General features: G+C 37.5%; 1 protein-coding gene across 1 annotated transcript in view; it reads right to left on the bottom strand.

Moving 5' to 3' along the window:
• Positions 1–13,161, bottom strand: part of IL1RAPL1 (interleukin 1 receptor accessory protein like 1) — a 669,427-nt gene that overhangs the window by 27,166 nt on the left and 629,100 nt on the right. Inside the window, exon 7 of the mRNA XM_056502208.1 lies at positions 525–657. Coding sequence (XP_056358183.1) covers positions 525–657 — 133 coding nt within the window. The remainder of the gene's footprint in view (positions 1–524; positions 658–13,161) is intronic.

The following is a 13,161-nucleotide window of genomic DNA, read 5'->3' as shown; positions in this document are numbered from 1 at the left end:
CTCTCCAAAACAAGTATTTCAGAAGATATAAGCAGCCCACATAACAGGATGCTTGGCTCTCACAAGCCAGATAACATCCCAGGAAACTCGGGTTCTTTGCATGAAGAAATCAAAACATTCCAAAAGGGAAGTCAAACTTCACCATTTATTTAAGGCTTCATGTTTGAAAATACTTTTTTGAGTTGATTTTCTCAAGATATTTATTTTTCTTTATTTCATCCTACTTAATGTCCTCATGGTTGTTTTTGTAAATTGCCACATCTTGAAAAAGTCACTAGGTAAATTCCAGCTAATCAACGCTACAGCTCTTTTTGGTAGCTATTCTGTTTATACAAGTCTCTAACATCATATTTGGCTGAGGAGGGCATTTTTCTGTTCTCTACTGGTGGAGTCACAAAGGAAAAGGATGGATGTTGTAAAAACAAAGGTCAAACACAAGATGCTTCTTAGTTAGTCTGTGATAAAAAGTACATTAATTATCAAAAAATATAGAGAAAAAATAAGAAAAAAACTTTTTATTTTACCTAATATCACTTTCCCAGACTCGACTGTCATCCAAATCTTCAATAAACTTCTCCCCTTTCATCCAGTAGATTAAAGGACTGACATCTCCACTGTATCCAAAGAAAGCTCTGCAGGTTAGATTAGCAGAACCGCCTGTTGCAAAGAATGTAAGAAAATATGTTTGTTTCAAAATTTAAAATCTGTTGCTTTTAAAGAGCAAAATATTCAGAGAGCGTCCCAGTTTTCAAGCTGTTTCCAAGAGTATCTGCTTTTCTTGACACTAGGTTCAATATATTTTCTGAAAATAAATACAATAACATGAAATTAAATTATATGTAACAACAGGTGGTTTTTTTTTCAATAATTTTTCTGTTTCGTAGGTATATCAGAGACTGTGTCTTTTCAAAAGGAGCTAACTTATGAAAATATTCTTGTTTTCTGTGAAAAAGATAAGAGGTAAAACAGAAGTGCAATTACATCTGTGTTAGTTCAGCCTTGCAATGGTTTCTGCAAAGAAGCTGGTCTATTCCTGTAGAGTTCCATTCCCAAGGGATGTCTGGTAGAAAAACGTGTGCTCATTGCTAAACTCCTTTAGCAGGAAAGTTTTAAGCACTGACACTTGAAAAAAGCACATGTGAACAAATTCTGAACATTATAAGCCATTAAAATGGGAAGAACCATTGGCAGAACATGCAGCAAGGAACAGAAAGTTCATATAAATGTACAGGATTACTTATTGAATCATTATAATGAGAATTAAAAAAAACTAATATGTCTTTGCTTTGTTTATTTTCATTACAGAATCTTACATTGTGTTTGTATTGCTTGACTTTGGGCTTCATCTCAAGCACATACAGGGGTTGAAATGGCAGCTTGCACACTTTTTGAGTGTTGGTAAGACTGGGCAAAGCAAGGGGACAGACACAGCTGAAGATCTCCCATTCAGTGCTGTGAAGAGATTCATCTCAACATGCACCAACCCTTCTAAACTGCCACGTGCATCCTTTAGGGGATAATTACACAGCAGCTTAAGGAAGAGTTGGGATTTAAGAAGTGGTCTTTTGCCCCCTGGAGAGAGTATTTCCATGGAGCTTATATTACTTCTGAGATCAAATTCATGTTTTATTGAAACTTTCAGTTTTTTGATTTTTGGACTTTAAAGCTGACTGACCACAGCTCCTGGACAAAAATAAGTAGAAAAAACATTCTTAGTACTACTTCATCTGTACCAAGATGCCATAAATCCATCTGGGTTCAATTAACTTCCTCAAAAATTTTGTTTTGGGACAGGACCTGGTCCTTCTCAAACATACAACATTAATATTTGAATATCATATTTATTTTTTAGCATGAAAACAAATGCAGGATTCTGTGTAACGAGAAGATAATTAATTATTCAATAAATGTCTTATAAATAACTCCCCTGTCTGGCTTGAACTCTCACATCCATGCTATGAAAGGTACAGAATCAAACATTTGTGTTCCAAGTGTGCAACATCAAGGCAAGTACCATCTCTGCTACTTTCACAATCTGTTTTGTAGCTTTAGGAACTCATTTCCTTCTAGTCATTTCACCATACCTTTTGCAAGCAATGCCTGCTAAGTAGACAGGAGTGTTCCTGTCTTGAAATCAGGATGGAGAGAAGGGACACATTCATAATCAAAAAGTACGAAATGGAATCTCTGAATAATGAGAAATTTTAACAATCTCACATATTCTGGAGCAAAGCTGCCAAATGTAAGATGAGTATCTTCAGTGAGAGGGCAAATACTCTCTTTCTAAAGACAAGTACAGCTCCTGTTTCCACACCCCAGTGAGCCATGGTCAGGGCACCTCCCTGGAAACTCAATTTCCAAATCTCTTCACAGCTCAAGAATTGCAATTTGGAATCACTGGGGGGAAAGAGTTTTGCAATCTTGAAGCTGCTTGCTGGGAATGAGATGAGCATGGGGACACCATTTAAGGTGAGTCAAGTGCATGAAACCTGTAATGGAACATGATAAATTTCTTGGCTCCTTGCCCACCTGGTTTCTTGTAGCAGTAGCATTGCAGATATAACCAAATGAAGGGTGGGGCTGGGTGGGGTTGTTGGGTTTTGGTTTTGGGGTTTGCTTTTGTTTTGGTTTTGCATCATAATTACGACACTTGAACTTGGGAAAATGAAAATATGAAAAATATAAAAAGTATGAAGGATTATGAATGTCTTGGCCACAGTGGAATCTGTGCACTCTTGAAATGAGAGAAGGTGCCTGCATATCTAAAGCCAAAGCAGGCTTCTGTGATAATTGGACAGCCCCTGTGGTATTATCTACCAGGCTTGGAGAGAAGAGTGCTACCTAATGCATCACTGCCACTTCTTGGGCTTTTTCCAGAGCTTTCCTATTAAGCCAAGGCTTGGTTGAAACTTTACAGCTTTTAAGAGCTGGCAGGATCACAGCTAGACTATAACTTCTGGCCAATTTATCCATGATTCACAGAGATTAGACACCACAGGTGCTGAACTATCAAAGCTCTCCAGGCTCCTGCAGCTAACATTTACCCCTGAGAGATGATTTTTGCTCTGAGTGGGCTTCTGAGCCTTTTATAGATGAATATTATGAGCATAGATTTTGTTTTTAAAAATAAAAAAAATCTTCTGATAAGGGCAAAAATTTTCAAAAATAAGAATTTTTAAGATTAAAGTTGTTTTCCATATTAAATTCTTAAAGAAGTTTTCACACAAATAAAACATGCAAATATCTCTTTAAGCATAGAACCTGAAGTTTCCATTCAACATGAAATAGTTGCAACTGAGAAATAAATGAGGAGGAATGTAATGCCACTTATTAGGACTGTGTTGATTGCAGTTACTCAGGGAAGGCCATTAGCATGCTGGGGCTTCAGCTGTAAATTACCTGTACTGTCTATCTTGACCAATCTTCACAGTGAGCCAGTGGGGTGTTCATTAGCTGGCCATCAAGGAAGATTCAGGGCTCAGCTAATGACCAGCTGTGGCCATTAATAAGGGCTCTGTTAGTCCAGCACTCACAGCTCCTCGCAGAGGTGTGGAGCTCCCTGGGCGGAGCAAAGAGGTTTCCAGCTGCAGCACATGTAAATAAAGGCTGCAAGGCAGTGCTATGGATGGAGGGAGAATTTGGGAACACATCTTGATCTCTGCTCCAGAGCTGCCCTTATGAGAGTGAGTGTGTGCTGCAGGAGGTTCTGAGTTTTTACCTTTGGAGTGAGCAGACAGACAATCTCTGCTTTGGCACAGAGCAGCTGCTCTGCGTGGACAATCTGCTTTTAAAAGTCTGCAGATTTGTCGAAAACATGAAACATATAGTAAATACAAGAGCTGCTTTGCTTCATCTTCAAGCTAGGGTATAAACAGCTTGTCAATCAATTAATAGAAATCCCTCACAGTTAACCTTAGGCAACTGTTTCTCTCCACGTATTTTCTATAATGAGAAAAACTGGAGAAGAGATCTGAAAGTCATAAAAGCTTCATGAATGGATATCTAATGCTTTCTCTGCCATCAGTTCAAATTTTTCTATAAATGCTGGATTACTACAGTTTTATAGTCCATTTTTGAAAGATTTTAATATCACGTTTTAAATTTACTAAATGTTTTCAATTGAATTACTAGGGAAATTAATCTATTTCTGTCCCCTTTGCTGTAAGATGTAAATTCGAGTTACATACGAGGTAAACTGCTTTCTTTTGTTTTGGATTTGTTTGTTGAAGTCTTTTTGTTTTGGTTTGTATCTTTTAATGGACTCTGGAAAAGTCCAAAGGCATCAGAATAGAACTATTAAGTGAAAATTACAGTGTTGTTATTTTTATTGGCATCCTCTCAAAACAACAAGAGAAAAATCAAAACAAGTTAAAGAAAAGATAAAAAGTAAAAAAAAAACACTTTTGACTTCTCATTATATTTATAAACTTTTAAACTATGAAATATGCAATAATGCAATAAAGACATGAAAGAGAACACATAAGAAGTAAATTCAATTGCATTGTTCTTCATCACCTTTTTTTTCTGATGAATAAGTTCTTATAGCCTTAAGTTTATTCTTGTAAAAATTGGAATGTATAGCGCTGCACATTCCTGCTGCTTACTGTGGTAAAGTTACAGTCAGCTCAAGCCAACTGGTACAAATTTAATTACTCAAAAGCTCTTTGCCATCCAAACTGAGACCCGTTTTTGTTGCACAGTATGCTTCTGAGTAGAGCAGAATGCAAGAAGGGACCACAACAAGGTGTGGGTCCTTGAAACCAGCAAATATCCTGGGCAGAGCACAGATTTTGTGTTCATTTTCACAAATTGTCAACAAATTGTTGCAAATTGTCTTTGCAAACTATGCTAGGGGAGCCTGTTCCCAGCAGAGGGCACTGTCTAACTTCCAAACATTAAAAAAAAAAAAAAAAAAAAAAAAAAAAAAAAAAAGAATATCCTAGTGAATAACTTTTCATTAAAAACATCAGCCTGCTAAGAACGAGCTAGCTGTAATTAGTGAATGTTTTGTGATTGCTGAAATGCACCCTCTGTGGTCAGCTGAGATTCCACTTGCACCATGAGTTGAACAAGTCACCCTGCAGCACCAGAGCACCTTCCTCACCTGTGATCTGACAGATCTACAGCAGCAGCTACAATAATCAAAAATTCTCTGCAACCTCTTTTTAGAAGATCTCTCAAAGACATGTTAGGGAAGAGTTTGAGAGCTGTGCTCAACATCTAGTAATATTGAGGGTTAAAGACTGAAAGTGTGAAGTGCACTGAAATGTGGGACTTCTTTCACTGTGCAATGTAAACTTATGTACAGGAAATACCTAGACAATACCTACACACAATTATGTTATTTATTTATAATGCTAGCTTCTTGAAATTATGAAAGGTCAAGACAGATGCAATCAAAATCTCTCAGATGGAAATTAAATACTATTCTTTCCATTCAGATTTGAGAAAAAATACTGCCAAAACATCAGTCTTCCAAGTGGAGGGCTGTGAAAGCTGGTGAGTTCCCAGGTGTGACAGATCAGCATTGACAGAAACCAGTCAATAACCCACTTGTTTTGCCAATGTCATCTGACAAAGCCAGCAGGCAGGTCACTAGAAGCTGCTCTCATTTTCAGAAAAGTCTTGTCCTGAAACAATTCAACAGTATTTGAAAGGCTTGATGTAAATGTGATTAAAAAAAAATATAATAAAAAAACAAAGGAAAAAATTGTTTTCTGCTGTGTGACTTGATCATATGATCATCTACCCTTGATCTGCAAGCATCCCCTTAGAAGAGGGTGCACTGCAGAGATTCCTTCCTTGCATGCACAAAGCACCACCTGCTATCTGCCCTCCAGCCCCATACATATTCTTGCATCTTGATATCTTGTATTCCTCTAACATAATTTAAATGTTCTTCTGCATGCTTCATATAGAGAGTTAAGGAAAATTAAACAAACAGAAACCCAAAACAAAACCAAGCAAAACTAAATATTGCTTTCTGAACTATAACTGCAACCTGGGAATTGTAAAATTCTAATCTCATCACTGGAAAATATTATTCAAGTTTTTGTCAAGTCATCAGGTCTTGCATCCATATAATTGTAAAGACACAAGGTGCAAATGCTGTCTATTTTGAATTCAGGAGATGTAACTTTTAGAGGATTGGACATGATCATTCCACTAAGTGTTATCATGCAAGTATCATACAAGGTGCTGAATGTGATTACACAGCTATATTTATTCATTAATAGGCCTGTCCATATTTTGCTGCACTGCAGAGTGGAATTTTGATTGCATTGGAATCTAAATCACATTTTGAATATGTCATTTAGGCCACAATGATGTAAACTTAGAGTACACACTACCATTCCTCCACAATTAAAAAAAACAACAAAACATCAGCAGGAGGTTCTCAACAAGACCAAAAAGAGATTGTGGTTTTTGAACTTTTACAGAATTTGTAAATATCACTATTTAGGGGAGAGGTTAAACTAAGCCCTACCTTCAATTTCTTATTTTTTTTTTTTAATTGGAAAAAAAAAAACCAAAAAAACAAAAAAACAAACCTAAAGCCTAATTCTTGATAATTAGATTTTTCTTGGTTTTTTTTTTATCTAAGCCCTCCTTCACCACAGAGCTGAACCCATTCACCTGTTCAGGGTTTTCATTGCCATATGAAAATCCCTTTGCCTTCCAGGTTTTCATCTGCTGATTTACAGCTGAAGGAGGTGTCTGCATGTTCCTAAGACATGCCCTAAGATTCTGGACTCTGCAATGCTCTGTAAGGTGCTGAATTCAAACACACATGGTGAGATCTAAAATTGACCAATGCATACAAATTCTGTAGTGGGTTTCTTCATAGCTTATGAAGGAAAAGAAAGCCAAATCCTTTCTTCTTTGAGTGGGAGAGAGAGAGTCAATGGAGACAGAACCAGAGCAGGCTGCAGAAAAACAAGTGATGTATGGGACCTGGACCAAAATGTCCAGAGCATCTCTCAGGTGTGTAGGTTGTCAAACATGCCCTCATTTCACAAGAGGTAACAAAACCCCTGAACCAATAATCTTGATTTTCCTAACAGCAGGCCTCTCCTCTTGATAGATGGTAATGTCAGGCTGATAAATTAGCTCTTCAGCAAGTATCTTTCAACCCTTCCTCTTCAAAAGTAGAGGCTGGAGTGGGACACAACTATCACAAGCATAAAGCAAGTATTGCTAATGAAAAGGAAAGCCACTGCAATTGTTTTACAAGCTTGACTTTTCTAGCAGCTCATATTTTCTATTATTTTTTTTTAACAATTGCATTTATAAACACTGGTTTTACTGTGCCCTCTCTGTGAGATCAAAAGATAATTTGTTTTTTAGAAGCTCAGCTGGTTTTAGATATAAGTCACAAGAAAATATCCTAGGTAACAAAATATCTCTAATTGAAAAAAAATAAAAGAGAAAGAAATGGCTCTAAATGTCAAAATTCCCGTTTGTTACTTCTTATATATTTTTGTCTTGGGAGCTTTAAATCTGTTCATACCATGCACAGCTTAATATTGTTAAGTGTTTTGATTCTCTTTAAACCACACTGCCTTTGATTATATATATATTTTAATGATATATGGTAAGAAGAACAATTTTAGCTGACTGCCCAAAGTTCCCATTGCACAAAGAAGTCCAAAAGGGCTCCCATAAGGGAGGGAATTTTCTTGTTCTGTGCCTAAAAAGAGTCCCCAGGTGCCACACCTGGGGCTGCCACTGCCCCTCAGCAGTCACTGACCTCCAGAAAGGGTTTGGGTCTTTAGCTTTGCAGTGTCCTGCTCTCAGCCATATTTTGGAAAATTCCTAGAAAAACAATGAGGTTTCATGCTTAAGGCTTTCACATTTCAGAGAATTTATATTAGGGAAAAAAGAAATAAAATTCAATGTCTGTCCCTCTGCTAAAGAATACTTATTGGTAAGAAATGCAGGAGGACCTATAAGCTCCTGGAGCTTCAAGTAACTACAAAACTACAATAATTTCTTTACTGGTTAAAGAAAGACAGTTTCAAGCCATTACAGTTCTCTCTGCTTATTTCTCCATCCCAAACAGAATCCAGAGGTAAAGCAGTGGCAGCTCAAAGAGGGACCTCAGTGGCTCTCTTGGCCAGAGCACAGCTGCTGCCTGACTTGTTTTGCTGAGGAACTGCTTGAATAGCACACAACAGCACAGCTTCCTTTCCACTTTATTCTGCTTGTGAAAACTGTAGATACAGTTGCCTGCTTTTTTTTTTTTTTTTTTTTTTTTTTTAACCTGAAGAGTGTTGTTCCAGAAGATAAAAGCATTCAAATGTCTTGCTGTGGAGTTTTATTTTTTTTATAAATCCTGTTTTTCTCTTCTTTGTGAACAGACTATAGTGGGTTTGCTTTGGCCTCTTGTGGGTGCTAGTCCATGTCAGAAAACTCTGCTCATAAATCATGACAACCAGTGCCTTCTCCCAACCTCCCTTTCAGGTGCACTGCACAATATGTTCTGTACAGAGAACAGCAGATGATGTTCTGGATTCTACATCATGATAAATAACATACTTATTTTCCCAAAATTTGCAAACAATACATCAGATCACACTTAAATGTAATTATCAACAATCATAAGGAACACCCTTATCAATTCAGGTTAAATACAAATTCAACTTCTTGTGGCTCTTTCAGCTCCTAACTGTTCATGCAGTTTTACCTTAGGACCTAGAGTTTAAAGAACAACATCAGAAAATGTGTTTTACTGGAATGTCTTATAATAGCTGCTCGTTAGCTGCTTTGGAGAGAGGGACTGCAGTGTTTGTACCATCATTAGGTAATTTGAGTCATACACCAAATTCTCAACTTTGGAGTCACACCTATATCCTAAATAATACATTGTGGGTTTGTTTTCCATTGGTCAGCCTAACTATTCTTTTCCTCTTTTTGCTCTTTCTTCTTAAACAAGTCCCGCACAGACTGAGTAGACTGCAGGGAATTATTTGGGTAAGGAGGTATTCTGAAAAATGCTGTAGAGATGGGCTGCATATGGAAGATTAAAAAAAAAAAATAGTCTTTGAAAGTAGCATGCACAGTGTCACCTACACCTGGGTTCTTATAAAGGAAACTGGGACTCCAGCTTGGAAACAACAAATAATTAAACATTCTATCTTCCTCTGGTGATCTTTCTCTTCAGCACACACTGCAAACATCACCAGTTCTAAGATTTTCATGAATTAATCTGTTCTATCAGATCAGATCAGATGATGAAAAATGTCATTTGAAAAAGACCAAGACTAGTTTGGCAAACACTGGAATGGGGAAAACCACTGCTCCCATGAAGCAAGGTGGCACAACAGGATAAATTCAATTGAATAAGCCACATCTATTATGTATATCAAAATACTTCAATTTGGTTCTAAAATATGTGACACCATTAGTCTGTTCAAATTTTCACCAGGAAAGCCATTAAGAACCAGTGGAACTTGGAGCCTTGATGAAATGAACCTCCTGATCACTAATAAAAGAGATAAATAAAATCAGCACCAAGTTTCAGTTTACTGCAGTAAAGCCTCTGAGCGTAGAAAGGGATTTTATGTTTATTCATATTGTTTTTCTTGAACAAAAGAATGAAAAAGACTGATATGTATATATATATATATATATATATATAGTTTAAATGTGCTTCTACTTTAAATCAAAAAGGTTCAATGCAATGGACAGAGAAAACACTAATTCTCAGAATACCTTAGAAACAATTTGCCATTTAATTAAGTATCATATGGACTAGTACCTGTTTATATAACTTTAAAATCCTAGCACAGCAAATGTTTCTATTGCATAAAAATGGAAATGCCTGCTGTTCTGGATTTCTGCTTTTACACAGTAGTCATTACATTATGTATTCTTTCTATTTCTCTTACATGTGTTAAGAAATTAACTCTTAGTTAATAAGTGCTTTCCTAAGAGAACACTGAAACAAAATCCCTTAGAACAAATCCCTCTGGTTTTGCAAATGGAGAAACCCATTTGCTTCTCAGTGACAAATGTCCTATACTCTTGGACCATACACATGCTGGAATAATCCACTGCTATTGATTGGCTTCCTTTCCACATGAAAGGCAGGCAGGCATTTTTTAGATTATACCTCAATAAACTGCAGATTGATAGACAATTCTTGGTGAAGGGAGCTGCACAAATACTACCAATGAAATTTAAAAATCCAGCTAGCACTGCATACGTGCTACCTGACTTAAAGGAAAAAAGTTTATAAACGGGAGCAAATGTGAATTGTTGATGCTGTACCCTCCTTCCTGCAGAGCAGAGGACCTGAGTCACAAGAATTCCCACAGGGAGAAATATGTGTCTGGCCAAAGGCAGGATTCCTGCCACGCATTCCTGGGCCACACAGCTGCACCCTCCAGGTCCTCACTCTGTATGAAAGCTCCTCTGCTATGGCTCCCACTGCTCCCTGTATTCCTGTACCTCACAGGCCAGAGGGGGAGAGTTTTCTGTACTCCTAAATAACACCTGAGCAAAGGCTGGCTCCAGCCTGGCTGTTGCTCTTTAAAGGGAAAATGACCTGGCCAGACTGAGGTACCCTAGGAAGAAACAGAGCCTCACATTCCATCTGTGTTTGAAGTAGGTGCAGCCCTGTGCATCATAAAATGTGATTCTCCCAAAACAACATCCTTCTCAAGAACAACCAGTCATCAAATTATTTTGGTTTCTTGCATATTTTTGTCAGGAGGAGATGCTCTTCAACGCTGGAAAGTCTGAAAGCAGCAAGGCTGAAATGATTTATCTTCTTGCAGCAGCCATGTGATCCTTGTTTCTCTAGTCCATCTTCATTCTCCTTTAGCTGTAATTTCCATGGTTGCACAGCACAGGGTCCTGCCAGCAAAACTTCTGAGAGATTTAGGGCTCCTGTGTCTGAAGCCAAATGCATGAGGTCAGCAAGCAGGATATTATTCTTCTTTACTTATAGAATTGTGAATTTCCTGAACAATCTACACAACCCACCCTCCTCCTACTGCATGCCCACCAAGGCTGTAATTTCTCCTTGTATTTTTTGTTCAGTGATTGTTGTTTTGATTTCTGTCCTTTTTTATTTGTTTGCTTGTTTGGGGTTCTGTGTTCTGTTTGTTTTGTGTTTGGTTTTGTTGTTGATGTTTGGGTGGTTTTTTGTTTGTTTGCGCTTTTCCTGTTTTGTTTTTCTTTTTTATATTTTGTAAGTGTTTTGAGAGGCATTAGAGTTTAGGCGTTTCTAAAAAGTAGAAGAAAATGAAGGAAAATTTCACCTTGTTCCATTCAAATGGGAATACAGAACACTTCCCACAATGTTGTTTGTGCTTTTAACAGTTTCTGGAGGTCTCAAAGCAAGGACTAAAAGGAGTGTTTGAGTGACAATAGAAATATCAGGTACGACAGCTGCTGGTTACAGGAACAGAGACAAATATTCATTGTGCAATATTTATGATACAAACTGGCCAAGGAGAGAGGTGGCAGGCTCTGTAGCAGCACAGGTCTCTGCAGAGGTGTGATGCCACCTCTCACCCAGCCCCTGTCCCCCCAGAGCTGAGGGTGCTGGTCACCCCAAGCTGCACAAGGGCTTTTAATGGGGACACCTGCCCACAAGGGACCCAGGGAACTTTGCAAAACACATTTGCACTTGTGGCTTGGAGCTAGAAATTTAGTCCATATCTGGAGAAGAAGAAGAGGATGTGTTAACCCTTGCACTGCATAGCCCATCATCAGCTCTAAAGAATATCATTGCAGCCACAGGCTTTCATTTTATCAATGCAATTATTTGCAAATGCTGTTACAAACAGCTGGATAGTAAAACTGATGGATTTTTAGGAAGTGCTTAGTACAGTGTTTACTTTCAGTCCTTTGCCATCTAAATAGCATCCATCCCTTTAAAGATGTGTTGTAAATGCAGACATGAAAATGAGTATTATTTATAAAACAGTCTGAAATGGATGGCCTTAACATTAAATATTGCATGATCACATATCCAGCAAGTTTCCTGTGTATGTATATTGTACACTCTCAATGGAGTTTAAATCCATACTTAAAGAAATCATCTGGATCATCTGAGGTGAGAATAGAGAGGCAAAAAAAAACCCCCATTTTAAAACACTGTAATGGTAATTTAGCATCATTGATCCACAAACACAAAAAGTAGGAAAGCAAACAGTCATCCATACTGAATCAGAGCAAAGATCTACTATCCCAGCATGCTGTACCTGCACCATTCAATAACATGAGAGGCAAATATCTAGGTATGAGTGTCACAAACCCAGAAAATAACCTTAATTTTACAATGAAAACTTTGACAGACTGACTACAGCAATGCAAATAATGAAAATCAAGATCATGTATCTGTCCTTTGTTAGCAGTTTGTCTGTACTAACAGGATGTGCATATAAAGTAGGATCAAGAATAAGCTCCATTAGCACTGGGATACAAAAAGAAAAGGAAAAAAATAGGCCTTCTGATGGAAGTTCAGCAATGTGTTTTTTCAAGAAAGGATTTATATGACAATTTAAAAGATGTAAATTTATTGGTAGAAGAAGAAGCTAAGTGATCTTTCCAATTGAGTGCTTTCCTTCCAACTAGTTCTCATTTATTTTCTCCATCTCTCAGTATAATCAAAGATAGCTAAAACTCAAGTTTGGAGAGAGCTGTTTAGTATATTTTTTTTAAATGCATTAGATTTTGGATAGCAAGTATGTTAAACTATACTTTACATAAATTGTTGTCCTAAAACACTTTTTAGTGTGAGATGCTAAAGTTCAATTGCTAAATAATGAGCTCATTTAAGAAGCATGAAAAAACAGAGGAAAACAATAAAAGGCAGAGGGAAAAGAGGCAAAATCACTCTTGTTCTAGGAGGTCTTTTATAGATGAAGTGAGAAGTTTTTTTCAAGACTGAGATGGCAGGCAGCACTTCCTTGGTGTCAAAGGCAGGTAATAGGATGACAAAGGGTGTTTGGTCCTGTATCTTTTCTATTTCATTTCAGCTAGTCTCTAAAATGAATACCTGTCCTAATTACTGTGTGAGGAAAAAGCTAATTCAATAGGAACAGTAATAACTTTTCAATGTCCTGCTCATTTCCCCCCCCCTCCCTCCCCCCCCCCCTCTCTCCCTCCCCCCCCCCCCAATACTGCAATAAGGAATTCTAAAAGTTA

This window comes from Oenanthe melanoleuca, chromosome 1, assembly GCF_029582105.1.
Source record: "Oenanthe melanoleuca isolate GR-GAL-2019-014 chromosome 1, OMel1.0, whole genome shotgun sequence".
NCBI classification, from domain to species: Eukaryota; Metazoa; Chordata; class Aves; order Passeriformes; family Muscicapidae; genus Oenanthe; species Oenanthe melanoleuca.
The sequence above is the reverse complement of the archived record's forward strand: the minus strand, read 5'-3'. Positions and strand labels throughout refer to the sequence as shown.